The sequence below is a fragment of the Sarcophilus harrisii genome, chromosome 1, assembly GCF_902635505.1.
Source record: "Sarcophilus harrisii chromosome 1, mSarHar1.11, whole genome shotgun sequence".
Taxonomy (NCBI): domain Eukaryota; kingdom Metazoa; phylum Chordata; class Mammalia; order Dasyuromorphia; family Dasyuridae; genus Sarcophilus; species Sarcophilus harrisii.
The window spans coordinates 217,298,904-217,321,908 of record NC_045426.1 but is presented as its reverse complement, the minus strand read 5'-3'; the positions used below and the strand labels follow the sequence as shown (position 1 = coordinate 217,321,908).

Genomic DNA, 23,005 nt, shown 5'->3' with positions numbered 1-23,005 from the left:
AGTAAGTCCCGCGCCTACAAGGCATCTAGGAGGGGACAGCGGGACCGGCGAGGGAGTCGTATTTAAGGAAGGGAAGGCGGGGCAAAGTCCCGCGCGTCACTCTCGCCGCCGGCGCTCGGCCCGAGGACCTCGCAGCTCTCCGCCGCCGGGGAGGGCGCCACATCCGGGGAGCGCGGCTCGGAAGGCGGGACGCGGGCGAGCTTCGCGGGCTGAGGAAGCGGGCGGCGCCGAGGGCGGGGACACATCCCGGAAAGGCTACGTCTCCGCCCTGCCCTCCACCCCCAGGCCGCACTTCTTAAGCCTTCCTCCGGGGCGCGGGGAGATGAGGCTAACTGCGCGACTGATGAAGGTGTTCATTACGCGGAGGATCCCCCCTGAGGGGCAGGCCCTGCTGGACCAGGCCGGAATGTAAGAGGGCGCCCCCGACCCCCGGCCCCTGCGCGAGCCTCGCGCTTCCGGAGTCCCGCCTCGGGCTCTCCTCAGTTCCGCGAGCCGGGACGCGCGCCCGGGACCCCCGCCTCCTCCCGAGCGCTTTCTACCTGAGCCCTCGCTCCGCTCGCGTCCTTTAAGACGTGCACCCAGGGCGCCCGTGCGTCCGCTCGCCGCCCGGCGCGGGCTGTACGTGGGCCCGCTCGCCGCCCGGCGCGAGCTGTACGTGGGTCCGTTCCCCTCTCCCCCGCTCGCGCGGGGTCCTTCCCGGGAGCTGGGCCAACCTACCCCAGACCCAAGTCCCGGGACCCAAGGGACAGCCTTAGTGCTGGTTTTTCTGCTTTAAAGGTCCGGGCTCCCCAGGGAGAGGAAGAGGGAAGGAAGGCGCTGTGACCCCCTTTCTCCCCTACTTGGACAGTGGTATAGGAATTGCCCAACGTTGGGGGAAGGGAAAGGAATAAAGTTTAGGAAAATGCGGCACAGGAGGGGGGGAGCAAAGGGAGGTGTTCAGTGACCGCGCTGGCATTTGTAGCCCCCTCCAGGCCCGGGGCTTTGCCCGCACGCTCTCCAGTGGCTGCTGCCACCCACCCGTTTGGGTTTGCTCCTCCTTGCAGCAGCGGGGTTTCCAGCAAGGCTTCACTCTCCGAGCACCGAGCCTGCGGCTTGCTCTAAGGGCTCCCACCGAAGCTTGGGGTGGTTCAGGAAATACAGCATTTGGCCGTCTTGGTCCCAAGGTCCCAAGCCCAGAGAAAGTCAGGGCCGGAAGCGACCCTACAGCTCTCCCGAGCCCGCATTTTTATTTTACAGAACTCAAATGACTTGCTGACTGTCACAGGATTACTGCGTTCTTGAGTTGACCTTGAACCTCAGTTTCCTCGTCTGTAAAATGGAAGAGTTGAACTCCATGATCACTGGAGGGCTCTTTCAGCTCTAAGATCCCTGTGATTTCTAATGTCTAAGACTTACAAATCTAAGGGAGGTTATTTTACTGTTCTAGTGGAATAGGATGGCAAGACCGGGTAGTCTGGGACTTGGGATTTCTGCCAAGTGCCCTTTTACACAGTTTGCCCCAATCTGATATTATTTCTTGTTCTTTGGATACATTTTGAAAACCATTTAAAAGTAGTTTAGCTGTAGATTTTTCTTCCTCTTAAAAAGGACTGTGGAAGGAAAAAATGTGCATATGTTTCTATTCAACCAGGATAGTATATATTATAATTTGTAATATAAAATAAAATAAGCATTTTGAATATTATTTATTCTTTACAAAAACTCAATCAGACCAACTTGTTGGTTGGGTCCCTCAGTATATTTTTGTTGGGCTTTCTACTTGGTTTTTGTGCTAGCTAACTAATAGCACTCAAATGAGCCACAGGAAGAGCCTTAAAGCTCTACATAGATACTATTGTTGTTGTTCTATAATAATATATGGCTCAGAGTACATAAGTGACTGGTCTGCCCTTTCTTTTCTCATAATTCACATCTTTTTTATGTAGCTAGGACAGATCATAATCTAGAATCTAATATCACCTTAATTGTTTGTTTTTGTTGAGTTACTTCAGTCAAACCTCATTCTTCATGATTGTAGTTAGGATTTTCTTGGCAAAGATACTGGAGTGGTTTACCATATCCTTCTCCAGTTTACCATTTCCTCCAGAGTAGGAAACTGAGGCCAACAGAGTTAAGTGCCTTGCCCAGGATCACACATCAAATAAATGTCTCAGGACAGATTTAGCTTTGGTTCTCCTGAGTCTAGGCTTGGTGCTCTATCCATTATGCCCAATATCACCTTCACAAAAGGGCAAAAGGTAAAATTGATTTTATTCTGTAATCAATGACACAAGATAAAATGTTAATATTTTACTGATGGAGGTCAAAAAAAAAAAAAAAAGAAAAAAAGCTAGGAAAGTAGGACAATGGGTGGTCAGTGAAGCCAGCTTGGTTTTTTATGATCTCTTCTGAAAAGTAAAGATCCAGTTTGCACAGTTCTGCTCATCATATCTTATTAAAATAATAATTCTTACATAAAAAAATACCTTATTACCTTATGAAGTCATGAAAAAAGCTTTGTAAGCTTTAATGTACTTAAACATGAGCTAATACATAGACATTCTGAGGCTTTATTTTTCCCATCTAATAAATAGTAAGTTCAGTGTGTTATTGGCCCCAATACAAGCTGTATCCAGCTTCCCCAATCTGACTAGAACAAAACTGGAGCCTGCTCTTCTCCAAAAAAAGGAAAGAAAAAAAATTACCAGTAAAAATAATGAAAACAGAGAGCAGCAATGATAAAAATGAATAAAACATTGAATTAAATAAATTTTAAATGTTTATAGTAAACATGTAGTATAATTTTATGTACATCAAATGAGATAATTTTTGTAAAATGCCAAGGTATAAAATCTGGCATATAATAGGCCCTTAATATACACTTATTCCCTTCCTTTTCCTTTACTCCCAGCCTTTTACTCTCAGAAGCCATGGCTAAAATGCTGGATTTACAGTCATTAAAAATCTGGCTTTAAAGATTCAGAATCTGACACCAGAAAAGGGTAAACTTCACTGAGTTTCAGAAAGCTTTGAGCCTATCTATTAAATATATATATAGAAGGGTTAAGATTTGCTTTGAATAGCTAAGAAATCCTAAGTCTTTTGATATAATTTTGTGTAGTTATTTTTTGAGTTATATCCATTTTTATTTTCAGTGAGATCTCAGTTTAATGGAATGATATATTCAGACCAATAAAAAGAGAAATAACCAATAACAATTTTTGATGATTTTTGTAAGAGGCACGTTGAAGACAACAACAACACAACTTGTTTCAATGACCAAATAAAAGGCATTTGGAGTTTAGAATTTATACCGTGGAAAATTCATATAATGAAAGTGAGTTCTGTCATTCCAAAGCACAAAATACCAATGAATTGCCTAAGTCTTATTGCATGAGACTCAAGAAGGATGTCAAAGAACCAGGTTAAAAAAAAAAAAAAAAAAAACAACTCTGACCTTCACAGGTCCAAATCCCTGCAAATTAAAGAGGTAGTATTGCACCTGACTTGGAGTGATGAAGACAAACCTAAATTTAAATCTTACCTTAGAGAATAGCTGAATAAACCTGAACAAGTCACTTCATTTTTTTACTTCATTTTTCTCATCTATAAGATGAGGGGGATGAACTTGGTCTCTAAGATTCCCTCCATATGATACATGTATAAAAATCATAATAAATTTGTGATTCTGAGCTGAATGATGACTTTGAAGTCATCTTCACAAATTCCTTCTCCTAATTCAGTTGAGGTCTGCTTCTGAGCCTCCCATAATTTCCTCCCCACTCTCCAAGGCTGATACAGAATTCTTTCCTTTATTATAAATATAGATAGGGGCTGGAAACAGCCAAGTTTTAAGTCTTCAGGAACCTGTTAGAGATCAGGAAATATGATTTTCTGCTTTGCCTCCCCTCAAATATTAGAGATAAGTATAAACCAATGACCAGGTAAATGTGGCATCCTTGCATGGATACAAAGTCCTCTTGCCCAAGCAAATGACCTAACCTTAGAACTATACCCTATTCCCAATTTGTACCCTTTAAGTGGCCTTCATTTTTAAAAAAAATTCTCAATACTATTTTATTTTTCCAAGTACATGTAAAGATACTTTTCAACATTCATTTTTGTAAGACTTTGTGTTTCAAAATTTTCTCCCTCTCCCTTACTTCCCTTTTCCCCAAAACAGAAAGCAATCTAATATAGGTTAAATATGTGCAGTTATTTTAAACATATTTCCATATTTGTCATGTACAAGAAAAATCAGACCCAAAGGGAAAAAAAATAACATGAGGAAGAAAACAAGCAAACTATTCTTTGGTCCACCTTCAGTCTCCATAGTTCTCTCTCTGGAAACACATGGCATTTTCCATCACTTTATAAATAAGGCAGTTGAGCATTAGAAAGCTTTAGTGTCTGGCCCATAGTCACTTGGTTCATAAATCTCAAAAGTAGAATTCAAGCTTCTCTTCTAACTCCAAGCCTAGTTCTTTCCTCAGTATTACACTGTGTTTCATGTAGATGCTCACAGCTTCCTTTCAGATGCTCAAGTCTTGTCATTATAATTTACATTTAAAATTTTTTTTTAATTTTACAATATATGACATGTGATGGTTGGCAAAGTACTTTCCTCACAAAAGATAGATTGTAAAGATTATTCTCTAATCTAATTATAATCTAATCTCTAATCTGAGAATCTAAATAATTCTCACCATAAAAGCTAAATATTGCACATTATTAATAATGCTTTCAAATGCAGTATTTTAAGAATCACCCGAAATTTTTTACTTGGGCATAAGTACTTCATTATTGATTTGTCACTAGACAATGAATAAATGCACATCGCATTGGTCATATAATTTATTGAGATTTTTTAAAAATAATTTTTTGTTACAAGGGCCAAAATTTCCCTAGTATCCTTCCCCCTCCCAGAGAACTATGCCATATAATAAAGAAAAATTTAAGAAGAGAATAGAAAGAATAAGTAAAACTGATTAATAATAACAGCACTCTGCACTTTGCAAATATTTCCAGTATTTATTTTTATCCATACAACTCTGAAAAGTCAGTGCTATTATTCCCCTATTTTAGAGATGAGGAAAATGTATTTTTCACTCCTTGAAAAAATGTTACGTAGGTGAAATATAACATGCCTGTAAATCCCCTTTCCATCCCTCTCTCTACAAAGGGTTTGGGAGGAGTTGTTTTTTTATATCTCCTTGTCCTTTATAATCTTGCAACATCTATTTTTTAAAAATTATCATTATTGTTTTGTGGTACTTGTATTTTCCATCCACTTTGTGGTGTGTGTGTGTGTGTGTGTGTGTGTGTGTGTGTGTATATATATATATATATATATATATATATATATATATTCTTTTTTTTTTTAATCTCCACTTACTTCACTCTGCATCAGTTCATGTAAGTCTTCCCATTCTTCTTCATCATCATACCTGGTACAACTGGCATCAGGATATTCCATTATGTTCATATACCATGAACATTTAGTCATTTCTCAAGAGTTTTGGTTTTCCTAGAATGGAACATAGCATAGGGGACAAGAGTGCTGAACTTGCAGTCAGTAAGATCAGTGTTTAAATCTTGCTTCAGACTTTAGGTATTAGACAATGGACAAATCACTAAATTTCTCTGAGTAATTATTTCTTTATATATAGAATAAGGGAGGGAAGGAGGTTAATTGATAATTATAATAATAATCAACAGTTGGATAGCACTTACTATGTGCTAGTTATTATCTTGTTTCTTAAGATAATCCTGGGGGATGTGTTATTATTATCCCCATTTTGTAATCAGTCAACATTTATTAAGCACCTACTGTGTGTCAGAATTAAACACTTTACAAATCTTATTTCATTGATCCTTACAATAATCATTAGAGATAGATTGTATTGTTATCCCCATTTTACAGATGAAAAAACTGAGGCAAAAAAGTTAAGGAACTCATTGAGGATCATACAGCTAGTGAGTGTCTGAGGTCAGATTTTTAACTTCCCAACTTCAGATTTAGACTATATCTAAGTCCCTTCTGGCACAACTGGGTGGTATTGTAGATAGAGCACCTGGAGTCTGACTTTGAATTCAAATTCCTCATAAAATGGGAACATACTAAAGAAGAAATTAGTAAACTATTCCTGTATCTTTGCCAAGAAAACCCTGTGGATAGGGTTACAGAAAGTCAGACACAATCAAACGGCAACACTAACATGGGTCCTTCCTAAATCCAAGTCACTTAACCATGCTAAGGATCAGTTTCCACATCTGCAAAATGGAATTGATGATAGCACATCTGCCATAGTTATGAGAATCAAGTAAGATAGAGCATCCTAGATGCTTTGCAAACTTCTGAGTACCTCATGAATGTGAGTTTCTGTGCTCACTGTGCTTGGGTATTTTCTGAAGTCTGTATGGCCATGTAGGAAATGCACTAACTCCCTTCTTATTTCAGTTCTGAAATAAAACGGTGGGACTCAGATGAGCCCATACCGAATGAGGACCTGGTGAAAGGCGCGGCTGGAGCACATGGAATTCTTTGCCTTTTGACTGACAAAATAGACAGAAAACTCCTGGATGCTGCAGGTGTGTGTATGTTTGGGATCCCAGATTAGGATTTCATACTGTAGACCAAGATTGTCATTTTTTGGGAATGATGCCTGCTCCTAAGCTTTTATTTATTTTATTTTATTTGTTTGTTTATATATGTATGTATGTATGTTATTTTTCAGTTCAATCCAACTAACCACATACCTACTTTCTGCCAGGCTGAGTACTAGAGATAATCATCCCTACCCTCAAGATCTTTTCAGAAATAACCCTTTACTGTACAGCTGCAAGGAAAATGGCTAGGCAATGGATTCCCCTGCTGTGCATTTGGGGAAGAGAAATTGCTTTCAGCTGGTTGGGATGGGACATTGGATATCAAGGGGGTGGCACCTGAATTGGACCTGTAAGGAGGAAGGGATAAGAAAAAGAAGGATGGAGGTGGAGTGAATAACATCAACTATAGAGATATGCTAAAGAGAAAGATTCTATTCTGTGAGGAAATACATGATCAAAAGTGCCAAGATGGGCTTTTGTTGCAAGACAGAAAAGGCATAAACATCAAATGGGTTAGCAGACATCCATAACCTTTTTTATTAGAGGGCACCCATTAATTAATAAAGGAATATAAACCGCTACCTTGTAAACTTAAAACATCTCCTGTCCTTATATTGCTTTTCTATAAAATGAGAAGACCAGGTGAAATCAGGAATTCTTAGTCTTTTTTGGTTCATGTATCCCTTTGGTGGTCCCAAGAAGCCTATGGATCCCCTCTTGGAATATTTTAGATGCATAAAATAAAATACACTTATTCTGAAATAAACATTTTTTAAAATCCAGCTTACTATATAATCTTAAGTTAATTTTGAGTTGTAGCGCTGAGTAATATGGACTATAGTCTGAGCTTTTGTTTCCTGATCTGTAAATTTTCTGAATTGTCATAAAAGAAGTACTTTATAAATTATATAATTTTATTTATATGAATACATATAAATGTACATATAATTTTAGATATATATTATCATAATTTTATATATAGTTATTTTATGTATTTTATGTATGTATGTATTATAACACACTGAAATAAAGATGCATGTGTTATGTATACATATATATGTATGATTGCATGCATGCATGCATATAGACCTCAGCTTAAGAAGTCCTGAATTAAATTACCTCTAATGTCTTTTCTACGTTTAAATACACTGTGTATGCACTATCCCTTGCACAATGTAGGCTTTTGTGTAGCAGAATGCCAATAAAAGACCTTTTGGCAAGAAAAAAACTGAAGCAGGTCCAAAACGGCAAGGACAAAGATCACATTTCCTAAAGAGAAAGCAAGCTGTGTCAGATTATTTATCACTATCCTCAGTGTCAGGATTAATGTTTAAGACATCCTAATTCTATAAAGCAAGACAGCTAAATTTTGGTTTCTTTCTACTTATCAGGAAAGAACCTCAAAGTAATCAGCACCCTCTCCGTGGGAGTTGACCATCTTGACCTAGATGAAATTAAAAAGCGGTAAATGCTGCCTTTTGTTCTTACCTAAGGGGTGTTAAAAGTTGTTGGAATTATTGAAGGGGAAAGAAGATTCTTAATCGTTCAGACAGAAGGATTGACTAGGAAAAGGGAAGGATTAAGAAGGATTCTTGAAAAGTAAGGGAATATTGTCTGTGGCAGTTATGGAACTTTGGCTCTTGCCTTCCTAGAGGGATCCGAGTGGGCTACACGCCAGATGTCCTGACAGATGCCACAGCTGAGCTTGCAGTTTCCTTACTGCTGACCACCAGTCGCCGGCTGCCGGAATCCATTGAGGAAGTGAAGAAGTGAGTTGGGAAGATTCAAAGCAGTCAATCATTTGCCTGGTTAACTTTACATTCTACAAGGGTTATTGTAATGCCATCCCCAAGCCACCTAACATTTTACCTCCCTTCCCTTCCCACTCTCTTTTTCTTTCTCTTTCTCCCTTTCTCTATATCTTTTTCACTTTTTCACCATGAGACATTTTATAGTATAATTTTTTCATTGACTAACACATGTGTGGTAACTTTTTTAATGCTGTGATAAACCACATTTATTTCAATACACTTTATTACTGTGCAGAGTGATATTGTTCTGAATTAAAACTCAGGAACTGAACCACAGTACCAAAGAGGAAAATTGAAAATGTATTGTATCCTTTTTTTTGCCCTTTAGATATTTATTAGATAAATTTGCTACAAAGATTATTTCCCATTTATTTATTTTTTCTTTCAATTGTGCCTACATTTATTTTTCTCATGGAAAATTTTTTTTTTATCAATTTTATATAATCAAAAGTGTCCATTTTATTTTCTTTAATCATCCTTATGATGAGGTGCAAGAATTGGGGTGGGAAATCCTCTCTGGTCAGAGCCTCAGATGCTATGCAAAGAATTCCCAAACCCGAAATCTGTGGCAAAGGGGATTTATGGGCGCTGAGAAGCCAGATTGTTGCTAGGAAGACAGACTTCTTAGTGGGCAAAAAGTCCTGACAGGACAGCTTGCTAGGAAGACGGCTTCCTTAGCAAGCATAATCCTGTTTAGGACTTCTGCAAAGACAGTTTGACCAACCCTTGATTATATGCTGGGAGCAGTTTGGGCTACTCCATTGAGGACTCTCAGGCCAAGATCTCCCATTGAATAAAATCATTTAACAGGTAGTTTGATGAAAATGGATTTCTTCGACAAAGAGAAGATCTAACTCAGTTTCAATTGATCAAGGATGGACAGAAGCAGCTACACCCAAAGAAAGAATACTAGGAAATGACTGCAAACTGCTTGCATTTTTATTCATCTTCCCAAATTATTTATACCTTCTAAATTCAATTCTCCCTGAGCAACAAGAGAACTGTTCAGTTCTGCACACATACATTGTATCCAAGATCTACTGTAACCTATTTAACATGTATAGGACTGCTTGCCATCTGGGGGAGGGGGTGGAAGAAGGGAGGGGAAAAATCGGAACAGAAGTGAGTGCAAGAGATAATGTTGTAAAAAATTACTCTGGCATGGGTTCTGGCAATAAAAAGTTATTAAAAAAAAAAAAAAAACAGGCAGTTTGAGCTATTGGGAGTGGTTCCAGAATAATTTTCAATTCAATATAGAGGGTGTGATCACAATTGAGTGAGACCACTTAACTGGGCTCCCTGAAGGGTGGGCTTCTTTCAGAGGGGAGTTTGAGACTCAGGAACTTCTCCCAGAAGAGGGACAGTTTCAGGGTTCACCCCAAAGGTTAAGGGGACACAATTTACGTCATTTCCCCCCAAAAGATCTGTTAATATCATTTATTTAATTAAAAATCCTTTCCTCTATCATTACTGTAGAAAGCATTTCCTTGCTTTTTCTATTTTTTTCATTTAATAGTATTATATTTTTTTCAATTACATATAAAGGTAATTTTTTTATTAACCAGAATATATACTTTTATCATAGCCCTAGAGCTCTATTTCCTTGTCAGTATCAGGTCACAGAGTAAGACTTCCTAAGACTTTTGTTTTAGCTGAACATGTATGATGGAATTACTAAGTAGTAGGTTTGAAGCAGATAAATTGAGCTGTGCATGGCTCTTCCTCCAAAGATGAGAGGAGTGGAAACTCATTTACACTTCATGAGTACTAATGCATAACTTTTCATGGGCAGGTTGGAAGGGAGGAGACGACCACAAACCCAGAAAAAACATTATGGAATGTTGTATATTATGCTGTATATTAAGTAAAAACTGTGTTTGGAATGTGAAAGTATAGACCACAGCTAGTAATTTAGCATGATTGTTGTTCTGTTGATTTTAGTCTTGTCTGACTTTTTATGACTTCTTTTGAGGTTTTCTTGGAAAAGATACTGGGGTGGTTTGCCATTTCCTTCACAAGCTTGTTTTACAGATGAGGAAAGTGAGGCAAATTGAAGGTTGTCCTGGGTCACACAGCTAGAAGTATCTGAGGCTGGATTTGAATGAACTGATTTGAACCTCAAACCTCAATTTCCTAAACCAAAAAATAGAAACATAATACTTGCAATACCTACCTCACAAGGAGGAAGTGTTTTATAAACCATAAAGAGCTATTTAAACAAAAGTTATTTTTTCACCCTTCATATATGGCCAATCTTCCTGAATCCTGCCCACACTGCCACTTAAAGAGAGTGTCAGTGCACTTAACCAGAAGCAAGAACTGCTTCTACCTTCGGTCCATCTTGACAATTTATTAAGCTCTTGCTGTATCCAGAGCATTGTTCACAAATGGAGTGATTATCTTACATTTGTATTTTGGGGTGTCAGCTCCCCAACTAACTTGTAAGATTTTTAAGATTACTGATCACCCTGGAACCTGAGCTTCAGAAACCCTGTATTACTTCAAATGTTGCTTTATTCCCTATGGGTGTTCAATAAATGAAGTACCTGGAGTCACTCCATATCCATCTCCCACTTTTGTTTCTTGAAAGGTTCTTAAAACATGACATGAGTGGGTCTTAAAATATGGCCTACAGGCTTCCAAGTGCCCATGAGTTCCTATGAGTGGGTTCCTCATGGACCTCAAAACTATTTTCATAATAATACTAGGATATTATTTGCCTTTGAAAATATTCCTGCCTTTTCTATCTGCATATTTGTGAGAGGCCAAATTCTCTTAATTTGTTGATCAAAATCCAGTAGATGGAATGCAGAAACAGATATGAGAATCCAACAGTCTCCTTTTTAAGCCACACATCAAAAAAGAGATTTGCAGAAATATATGAAATATTGCCACTTTTCTTACCAAATTGCATTTTTTTGGAAAATATAATTATTTTTCATATTTTGCATGATTTCATATTTTTTAAATGGGTATCCTATGTTTTGCCCTCTTAGTGGATAGGGGAAAAGTAGAGTGAGGGAAAGAATTTGGAATTGAAAATAAAAATAAATGTTTTTAAAAGTTATTTTAAATAAAATATTATTTATATTACACTTATTGGGGGTTTTTGTTGTTGTTAAGTTGTTTCAGTCATATCAGAGTCACACAGCTTAGAAGTATTTGAGGTCAGATTTGAAGAGGAGTTTTCCTGACTTCAGGTTCTGAAATAAGCAGTGATGGGGACATGTGCAACCTCTCAAATAGACTTTTCACTTAAGGTATCAGTAATTGTTCTTTATCAGAGGTCATGAAATTTTTTGGTCTTGGACCCCAAGGAGCTTTTGTTTATATTGGTTATTAATATCTGACATGTACCATTTTAGACATTAAAATTTATAAAATTTTAAAATATTTAATAATATAAACCTATTATGAGCATCTGAATGACTCACCAATGGAATGATTCTGGAAGATTCATGTTCCTGAATTCAAATCTGGTCTCAGACACATACTGGCTGCATAACCACATACACGTCATGGTTCCTGTTCTATGAAATGATCTGGAGAAGGAAATGGCAAATCAGTCCTGTATCTCCACCAAGAAAACCCCAAATGGGGTCATAGAGAGTCAGACATGGCTGAAATGACTGAACAATGTACTTGAGGTGTAATACTAAACTCCTGCCATAGTTTTTCAGTTTTTTCTTTTCTTTTTATTCCAGTGGTGGTTGGACTTCATGGAAGCCCCTCTGGATGTGTGGCTACCAGCTCTCGAACAGCACAGTTGGAATTATTGGGCTGGGAAGGATAGGTAACATCTCTTTTCTGCATGTTATAACATTGGTTGGAATCAAGGACAATACACTCTCTGAAATAGTGCTAAGTGATCTTTTTGTTGTCCTTGTTTGGTTGTTTTAATTATGTCTGACTCCTTGTGACATCATTTGGGGTTTTCTTGGCAAAGATACTGGAAATGGATTCCTTCTCCAGCTCATTTTACAGATGAGGAAACTGAGTAAAGAGATTAAGTGACTTGTCCAGGGTCACACAGCTAGTATCTGATGCCATATTTCAGTTTAGGAAGATGAGTCTTCCTGACTTCATGCACCGTTCTCTATACGGTGAGCCACCTAGCTGCCTCCAAGAGAATGAGTAAATATATAGAAATCGGTAAAATCAACCTTTAATTTTTGGTGAAAATGGAAAACTTAGAACAGCAGCAGCCCATTCAACCCAAGTGATCAAAATTTTGCATTATTTTGTTTCTGGTTTTTTAAAAAATCAAACAAAAAATACTTTTAAAAAAATGCAAGTCATCCAAAGGAAAAAAATATTTATTCCCAATATAGAAAAGCAAAGAATTCTGTACATGCCTAGAGTTTAAATTTACCACCAAAGGCTTATATTTGTCTTTTGATATTTTGAAAACATGCAGGAGTTTTGGAATCATAAACATTGGGTCCAAACGCTGTCTTTTTTTGATATATAATATGGGGAAAGCAAACAGCTCTGGATTTTTATGACCTGGATTTGAATCCCAGACCTGGGGTTTACTACCATGGGACTTCAAGGGAGTCACCTACTCACCCAACCAATCCAGCTTGCTCATGCACGTGCACACATACCCAAACAGCCACCTCCCATTCCTGGATCTTTGTTTATTTGTAAAGGAAGGCAACTGTAATAGATGATGGGCTTTTTCATAACTCCCAATGGTACTGGAGGAAAAATGTTCTGTAAAAATAGAGGGTGCCATACAAATGCAAGTATCATTCCGACAATCACAGTATATAAACCAGGAGTTCAATTGATGTATGCTTTTTGCTGAAATAGTGTTATCCTTTCTGATGGGGTGAATAAGATCCCAATAACAAATTAGATCCTTGGTTGCTAGGTGGACCATAAGAATGGACACTGACAGGAGTGAGTCTTTATTAAATTTAAATGGAATGCAAGTGAGTTTTAAGTGAGCCTTTGTTGTAATTTGGGGGTTCAACCTTTGCTCCCCATCATTTCAATAGGGGCACAACACCTCTGATTTAAAAAATTTAAGTAAAAAAAAATTTGGTCTTCCCTTTACACCAGAGAAATCTGAATTGTTTCTTTTGCAAGCTGTTTTATAGATCCCTTTTGTGAAATTTGGGGTCAATATTATACAACATCATACATATATTTTATGCATTTCTGAGTTTCTAAACTTTTTCTGGGTTGTTTGTTGATTTTTACATGTTATCTGCAGCTTCCACAAAACTCCCCCCAAATTCCCATACTTTTTTAAAAGTTTAAATTAAAAAAAATTTTTTGACCCACAATATAGTGAAGCTGCAATGGGAAAAGTTGCAATGTGGAAGAGATAATGGTAATCCTATAGCACCTGTTTGGATATAATCTTTTCCAAACGCTTGTTTTTTCAACTGCAACTGATTCTATCCAAAGGAATTTAGAACTTGCTTTGGTAGAAAAAAAATAAATGACCAACACTAACCAGGAGAAAGCACTTTTTGTCTCAGGTATCAATCTACCTCCTTTCTTTAATTAATGAAGAGCTAAATAATGATGAGCTGACCAAATGTCCCCTATTTTCCCAAACACATTGACTCCACATGGTTCTGTTGGATCCTAACACTAACCCTAATTCTACAGTAAAAAATAATGCTACCTCAGCAGCCCTGTGTGGGGTGAATGGGACAAAATGATGTGGATGTTGTTTTCTCATTTTCAGGCCAAGCTATTGCCCGTCGCCTAAAACCATTTGGTGTCCAGAAATTTGTATATACTGGACGTCAGCCCAAACCCTTGGAGGCATCTGAGTTCCAAGCAGAGTTTGGTAAGTTTAACATTCATTTAAAAGCAGCTCAGGTTGTTTTTGATTTATGTCATGATAAATCCTGCAGATATCCACAAATAGATAAATACAAAGTATGTGCAAAATTATCCACTTAATTTCAAGTGGGAAAGAATACTGACTGAATAACAAATTGGAAAAAATCTTGAGTAGGAAATAGCCCCTAAACTGTGTTTTGAAGGAGGCCAGAAATCTAGAATCATCAATATGTTGTAAAATGATACATTAAAATAATAAACTATTCTAGTAATTATGTTATAACTAATTATAATCTTTATTATTTGTAAATAGGTTTAATTATTATGATATATTATTATTATAACTAAGATTTATAATAAGCATTTACTATGTGCCAGGCACTGTGCTAATGCTTTAAAATTATTATTTTATTTGATCCTCATAACAATCCTAGAAGAGGGAATTATCCCCATTTTACAGATAACAAAACTAAGGCAGAGGTTAAGTGACTTGCTTAGGATCTTATAACTGATTCTGGATTTATACTTGGGTCTTTCTGGGTTAGGCCAGTCTAATTATGGAGAACTTTGGATAATCTCAGTCAAAAAGAATGACTGAATTTTTGTGATAGTATTTCAATTCTACATCATTCTATGCCCAAGAACCTAAGCTATTCAGTGTTAAATGAAATCATAATTAAATTAGTAGATTTTAAAACAAGATAGAATCTTATGGATTTGGCCCAACTCTCTGTCATTCCTTTTTACAAAATTTAACAAAAATGGAAATTGAGGCACAGAGCACCTGAGTGATTTGCCTAAGGTTACACAGGGGAAGCAAGTGGCAAAATTTGAACACAGATTTTTTTGGCTTCAAATTCTCCTGTGCTTTATTTCACATTCTTTGGTTATCTCAGCCTCTAAACACAAAGGCATTTTGAAATTCATATTATTTCATAATATCTCATATCTCTTTGTTTCCCCAACACATCTTCATTTTTTTGGTCTCCAAGTCTAAATATCATACCTCTAGAACTATGTTTAAAAGAATTATACATGTTTAATGTATGTTGGATTACTTGCTGATAAGGGGAGGGGAAGGGAAACAGAAAAATTTGGAACACAAAATTTTGCAAAGGTGAATGTTTAAAACTATCTTTGTATTTTGAAAATAAAAAACTATTATTTTAAAAATGTCTATCTTCCCTCTGTGCTTTAGCAAAATAAATTCCAATTGCCATTTCAAAGCTACAAATCTTCCTAACTCTAAGACCAAATCCTGCATCACCTAGATGATTTAAATACCAAAAGTTAGCTCTTATCAGTCTCCACCTGCTAATGCATGTTATACAGTAAACAAGTTTAGATTCTTTTGTTCAGAGTCTGTTATCTGTGAAACAGACTAGCAGGTCATTCCCTGGAGCTATCCTAGGCCCTAAAATAAATATAAATATAGTGTGTTTGTCCATCTGTCTTTAGCCAAGGTTGCTTGTGGGCTGGCTGATTTTTTCAAAGTTATCTGCAAGCCTGGTTTCTTAATTTAGTGATATGCATCACATTTCTGAGAGTTTGAATTTGCAAAGTTGTATAACTCTATCCATATCCCATTAGGTTGTCATCAGGAAATTGATTTTAAGGTGGCTTAATTTCTCATTTACCTAGAATAGCAGCACTTGGCCAGACAATCTGCTCAAAGAAAAGCCACAGTTAGGGGCATAAAAAAAAGAAAGAAGATGAACTTTTCTCTTGCATTAATTAGATCAGTAGTTCTCAAACTTTTGTTTTCAGTATCTTTATCCTATTAAAAATTATTGAGGATCTCTCCAAAGTGTTTTTGTTTATCTCGATTATATTTATAGACACTTACCATATTGGAAATAAAAACTACTTTTGAATTTGTAGACCCTCTAAAAGGGTTTCAGAGATCCCCAGCACTCTCTAGACCATACTTTGAGAACCACTGAACTAGATCAATCAAGCAACAATTTATTAAGCACTTTTTCTTCAATAGGAAATATGCTAAGCACTGGGAATTTAGAAAGAGGCAAAAGACAGCCCCCCACAATTAAGAAACTTATAGTCTAATGGAAAAGGAAAAAGGGAAAAGCAAATATATAAAAATAGACAGAATATCAAATAACAATTAAGAGGAGTTGGGAAAGGTTTCCTGTAGATGATGAGATTTTAGCAGCACATAAAGGCAGGAGATAAAGATAAAAAGGGAGAAATTTCTTGGGGGGGAGGACAGTGAGTAATAATGCCCTGAGACATTTCTGAGAATCAATGTATTGTTTGAGGAACAGCCAGCAGGTTAGATTAAGTGAATTGAAGAGTACATGTTAGGCAGTAAGGTGTAAGAAAATTGGAAAGGTGTAAGGAATTTGGTTGCTATAGTGATCAGAGATGTTGTTTGGGCTTTATTCTGATGGGTTTAAAAAATGACCTGCTCACAGATATTTTACCCAGATCCTCCCCAACATATTTGCAGGAATGATTCCGTTTTTCTAACAATGAAAATCAAAAAAACAAAAACAAAAACAAAACAAGAGCATACAAGAAGTGACACTTTAAAAAATGTTTTTTGACTTGGATTTGAGATTTCACGGGTGTAAAACAAAGATTTTGTATGTGTGGTCTGCAAGCCATGTGCTTGCATGGCTTGACCACTCTCCCATGTGCAGCCTGAAACATGAAAGTGAAGTTGGGAAACAGTGAACAAAATAAATAAAAGTATATAATAGAATACCAATAATATAATGTTTTAAAACTCAAGTCATATTATTGGTATTATACACTAAGTTGTGTCAGAATTCTGACTCACCTACTACCCTGCTTTTTATCTGATTTATTATTTTTTTAAGACACTCAGGGTTAGGTGATTTGAACAGGATCACACAGTCAGCTAAGTGTCTGAGGCTGGATTTGAACTCTGTCTAGTCTTCCTGATTCCAGAGCTGGGGCTCCATTCACAGTACTACCTAGCTACCCCTAGTCTGATTCTTTTAATGGATTTCCCTCACCTGCATCTCATATGTCCTTGAAACTGTACTAATTTTAATTTGTAAGGACTGGTATAATTATTCTAATTCTAAAAACTAGGCTCCTCCAAGAAGTCTTTTGATTGGAGAGATAAAATGCATCAACCAAATACTTGGTTCCTATTCCTTTGGGAGTGATTTCACTCTTTTACCTATTGTTATTATACTACTGATCCATCCTTTCTCCCCAACTCCCATTCTTCCCTTAAGTGTCTGTTGAGCAGCTGGCAGCCCAGTCAGATTTTATTGTGGTTTCTTGTGCTTTAACCCCTGAAACCAAGAAGCTCTGTAACAAGGACTTCTTCCAGAAAATGAAGAAAACGGCTGTGTTTGTCAACATAAGCAGGTAAAACTACAAGCTCAGTGTGTTTGTTTTTTTTTTAATGTTTTTCTAATTTGGATTTCACATTTTCTGATTACTGATTACTGATTACTGGTTACTGATACCCCTGTTTGAACATGTTTCTTTCCTTAAACCAAACTAAAAAGAAAATCAGGAATAAAATGAAAACCATGGTCTCTGTTTGATTCTAAAAAAAAAAAAAAAAAAAAAAGTTAAATCTCAAGTGGAAACTATATCATATTTCCTGGAAGGAAGAAGACTTAATTGTAGGATTTTTGCATAATTTGCATAATTGAGTTGGTCTCAGCAGAAATGAATAGGACATACCTTTGGAGAAAGCTTTGCCAATTATTTTGTAGTACAGAAAATAGAGTGATGGGCCTAAAGTAAGAAAACCACCTGGATTTGAATCACTCCTCAAACATTTAGTAGCTATGTGACTTTAGTCAAATCTCATAACTTACCCTGATATTTATCCTCTGTAAAAGAAAGACGTTAATAGCCCCTAATTCATAGGGTTTCTGTGAGAATCAATAGAAACTATATATATCTTCACACACAAACACATGTATATGTGTGTGTGTGTATATATATATATACATATATATATAATATGTACATATACATATATGTGTGTGTATGTGTCTGTATATAAATGCTTTTGCAGACCTGAAATATAGTACCTTGTACCTCGAAGTTTTTAATACTTTCAGGACATTATTAGGTTGAGATACATTTTTTATTGGTAGTGAAAATAGTATTCTGTTATATTCATCCAGGAATAATTTATAAATTTTCTTTTAGCCAGTCCTGATAATGGTCATTTTAACATACAGAAAGACTGCTAAATATTCATCCATTGACAATAAACCCTATTATCTAAACTATGCTCTACTGTACTTATAGGAACAATTCACTGAGTTGTTTCATTAATACATATATCTTAGAGAGAGTTAGATCCAGGCAGGATGAATTTGTGGAAATTGTGTACTGTTTTCAATCCCTAAATACTTAGTGATTCATTGATAAAGATAGTCAAAAGTTAGTTTTATGAGGATTTTTTCACTCTAAACAGTTTTTATGTGGCTTAAATGAGCAACTAATGGACTTGGCCCACTTATTAAAATTTTAATTGAGAGTAGAAGATAAACTGAATCCTTATGTAAATAGCTCTGTATTACTGATGTAAATTTCTTTTCATAAGCTAGACAGTTCAATGTTATACTAAGCATGGACTTCTCACATTGAGGTAGTTTGTTTTTTTAGGGAGGAAGAAGTTGTGAGTTTGTTGTTTGTGGTTTTTTGTTATTGTTTTGCTTTTTAACAAAACTCAAGAAGCTGTTGAGTTGTTTCTTGGACAATATATCAAAGTACTATTCTAATGTCGTTCCCAGAGGAGATGTGGTGAACCAGGAGGACCTCTACGAGGCTTTGAGTAATGGTCAGATCGCAGCAGCTGGGCTAGATGTCACAAGTCCTGAACCACTGCCCACAAACCATCCTCTCCTTTCACTGAAGAATTGTGGTAAGAATTTAATTTTAAAGTGTAAGCTTATATTTTTTACTTTTCAAAGTAAAGAAGTGGGGAAGGGACTATAGGATAGAATAATATATATTATATCAAACTAAGTCATTTTGTTGGCCAGTTTTGCTTAAGGAAATGGGAAAGTAACTGGTGTTTAAAAAAAAGTTAAAGGGTTTTTTTAAGTTTTTAAAATGTAAGGTTATATTTTACCTTTAATTTAAAAAAAACTAGAGAAATTCAAGTTTTGAAACTATTCTTAACTCTGACAAAAGCTATTTCTTTAAATAGAAATTTATTCCTCATAACAGAACCTAAAAGTAGTCATAATTTTAGTTTCTGGAAACTGTCAGGCCATTGTGGAATCACTGAGGGAATTACTTACTCTACTGTGGGGCAAGAATAAATCTTTGTCTCTCAAAGCAATAAGCAATAAGCCTGGATTTTCTAAAGAGTCTAGAGCAGGAATCCTCAAACAACGGCCCGCGGGCCAGATGCGGTAGCTGAGGTCGATTATCCCCCTCACCCAGGGTTATGAAATTTCTTTATTTAAAGACCCACAAAACAAAATTTTTGTTTTTACTATAGTCCAGCCCTTCAACAGTCTGAGGGACAGTGAACTGGCCCCCTGTTTAAAAAGTTTGAGGACCCCTGCTAGAGAGACATCTATCTCAAGGATTTTCTTTAATTAGTGGAGCCAAATCATTATTCATAAAGCTAGAAACAAGATTTTTTTTTTTTTTTTTTGCATTATATGGAAGCACCTTGGAATAGGATCTCCAAGAGGGGAGATGACTTAAAATTTTTTCTTTAAAACTTCATAGCCTTATAACTAACCATATACCCACTGGTGAAAAGAGATTTTTTTTTTTTTAACTTACCTTTTTAGAAGAATAATTTAGTGGATGGTGCTTTATTTAGAAAATATAGTGCTTTGTGTCCTGAAGTTTTTAATACTTTCAAGTAACTTTCTGAGCAAGATCAATATGGGACATTATCAGGTTAAGAGAAATTTTTTTAGTGATAGTGATAAAAGGTATCCTGTAGTAATCAGGAATTATCTATGAATCTTATCATGGTTTGGCCATGGGGCTTGGTTCCATCTTCTCTTAGGCAGTCCTGATAATGGCCACTTTAACATACAGAAAAACTGCTCAATATATTCTGCCATGACCTCTGAAGGTGAAAACAGGACCTTCATGATATTTAAAATTGTTTATCATTAATGTTTCACCTTAATGATAAACAATTCTAAGTTTCATGAAGGTCCTGTTTTACTTTTTTTCTTTTTGTTATGATCACTGTCATGTTGTATTTAAATTCCTGGAATTGTCAGCTGAACTGTTGGTGAAAGTATTACTCTCTTTCCCATAAAACAAAAAAAGATTTTGCCCCCAGTTGACTGATGTTCAGTGGATCAGTGACTACAATATGAAGAAGTATACCATTAAATATAGGTTTAAATATGTTCCAATAAATATACATAAAAACATTCTGAAAATTTTAAGTGTATAACTGTTTTATCATTTGTCACTGCCTTAAATAGCAGCTATTTATTAAGTATCATCTTCATATGTATGTTGTTTGCTAGAAGCATTATATTTGACACTACCTTTGAATCATTCCTTTAAAATGAGTTGTAATGTGTTCCAAAAGCATAATTTTCCATAAGCGATCTAATTGCATTAGACTTTTTGACATCCTTTTGGCAAAAACCATCAACTTGTATTGAGAATTTGAGACTTGAAAATATAACTCAAAGATTAGTCCATTTCTCCAAACTGCATTTGTTACCATGATGTGAGGCCATGATCAGTAGACCACATGTAGTTGTCACAACCCTCATTTTACTAGCCAGAAACTCTATTCATTGAATTCTGTGTAAATGTTAAAATATTATACCCTTTCTTCCTGCCATTTTCTGATCACCTTCTCTTTCCTTTACAGTGATTCTACCACATATTGGAAGTGCTACCTATGCAACCCGGAACACTATGGCAGCGATTGCTGTTAAAAACTTATTGGCTGGCCTAAAGGGGGAGCCTATGCTAAATGAATTCAAACTGTAAAGATTAAACAAAGAAACTCACCATTGAAGAAGCATTAATCAAATAATTATATTTTCACTTCTGCTAAACAGGAGTATGTTACTTTCACCTACATTTCTGCTATCTTAAAAAGAACAGTGAGGAACCTCCCCTCCTCTCCATACATATACTTGACTCAAAACTACATGAAAAGTGCCTAGGAATAACATTTGTGATTATTCTATAATTTTTGATACAAAGATATTAATGGGTATGCAGTTTTTGTTGATGAGTGTTATCTAGTCTAAACTGAATTTCAACAATTAAATGACCATTGATTTAATGTGTATTTGTGTCCAAATATTTGTATTTTCTTACTTCTTATGACACATCCCTAAATTTAAAGGGATCTTCAGAGTACATCTTGTTAAATTTATACTTGAAAAAGAAATTGCTCTTCAACACACCCAATAAGTAGTCATCTAGCTTTACCTTGAAAATCTTCACTTTTGTGTATATGCCCTTTTTTTCAGTGTTGTGATCATAGAGCCGTTCCCTACAGTGTCTTTTGCCATTATTGCCCATGACAACTACTTTGGCTTTTAGATAGATAGTACTGTTTGGGTTTTTTTAGATAGTTTTTAGATAGTACGTTTTTCCTTACAACAAAACCAAATTTCCCTCTTTAAAATTTCTACTATTGCTCCTAACTCAATATCCTAGAAGGCCAAACAGAGCCATTTTAACTCATTTTCTGACTGACAGAATTGAAGAGACATTCTATGTCCTCCATACCCATCCACTCCAAACCACTTCTTTAGATTAAATAGTCCTACTTTCTTCAGTCTTCACATGCATTGAACTTCCACAATCTTGGATACCTTTTTCTGGACATACAAATTAGAGAACTCAGTAATTTCACATCTTTGAGTTTCAGTATGAATTTGTGTCACTAAGCTCTGGTAGTCACTGATTTCTGTTGGACAGCTCCCACATCCTCATTTCTAAGGGCAAAGAATAGAAACTATCCTTTTTTATCCACAGATTTCTTAAAAGATCTGACCAAAGTAAACCAACTCTGGTCTAGAGTATTAGCATCCTACATGAAAATAAACTTTTATTTATATTGCATGAACTAATAACCTACACACACGGCTTCTATTTCTTTATCTCCTGTCCTGTTTACCACCCCAAATCAAGCCATTTTATAAAAATTAATCAGAATGCAAAAAGAGCCAAGATTTTGACTCCCAATTCTGCTAATAAATACCAATGTCATCTTGGACAAAAAACCAAATGCCTCTGGTTCTCATTTTCTTTTTTATAAAATGGGAGATTATAATAGTTTCTTAGGGTCCTTCTAGTTCTTGCCAGTCGACATCTTGAAGGTACTAATGTCCTCATTCATTCAAAGAATATTTTCTCAATATTCACCTTAACCTCCACACAGTATTTAATGTTATTAAAGACATTACCCACCGTTTTATTCTCTTGTGCTAGCCATGCCAAATTGGTTTCCTCTCTAATTCTTTTTTCATACCTGTAGATGATACCCCAAATCCCATCTATCAGATGGTACGGTGAAAACTGCATTTGGACTAGGTTGGGAATTCTACTTCTAAAGGAGTTGTTTTGTTCAGTGAATTTTTTTTTCCCATTTTACCAATTCTATTTTTTAAGGAGTTGTTTTCTTTGGTCAATTTCTATGCTTCCTTTTCCAAACTATTGGCTTTTCCCAAAAAATTTTCATAATTCTCCTGCATAGCTCATTTCTTTTCCCCATTTTTCTTTTTAAGACCCTTTTTGAGCTCTTCCAAAGAGTCTTTTGAGCATGTGATCAGTTCATTTCCCCCTTTGAAGTTTCACCTGACCTTGCTGTCCTCGTCTGTTTG

At 36.2% G+C, this 23,005-nt stretch overlaps 1 protein-coding gene across 1 annotated transcript; it reads left to right on the top strand.

Moving 5' to 3' along the window:
• Window positions 1-231: 231 nt before the first annotated feature.
• Window positions 232-21,460, top strand: GRHPR (glyoxylate and hydroxypyruvate reductase). Its single transcript, XM_031937114.1, has 9 exons — window positions 232-408; window positions 6,440-6,570; window positions 7,980-8,052; window positions 8,241-8,357; window positions 12,104-12,192; window positions 14,104-14,208; window positions 17,432-17,567; window positions 18,959-19,089; window positions 21,034-21,460. The coding sequence occupies exons 1-9, from the start codon at window positions 323-325 to the stop codon at window positions 21,153-21,155; spliced, it is 990 nt and encodes a 329-aa protein (XP_031792974.1). The 5' UTR covers window positions 232-322; the 3' UTR covers window positions 21,156-21,460.
• Window positions 21,461-23,005: the final 1,545 nt, after the last annotated feature.

Bases quoted from the DNA above. Each gene is read 5' to 3' on its own strand.
- GRHPR (XM_031937114.1), top strand. From the start codon at position 323: ATGAGGCTAACTGCGCGACTGATGAAGGTGTTCATTACGCGGAGGATC. The intron at 409-6,439 runs GTAAGAGGGCGC...TTCTTATTTCAG, and splicing joins CTGCTGGACCAGGCCGGAAT to TTCTGAAATAAAACGGTGGG. The intron at 8,358-12,103 runs GTGAGTTGGGAA...TTTTTATTCCAG, and splicing joins TCCATTGAGGAAGTGAAGAA to TGGTGGTTGGACTTCATGGA.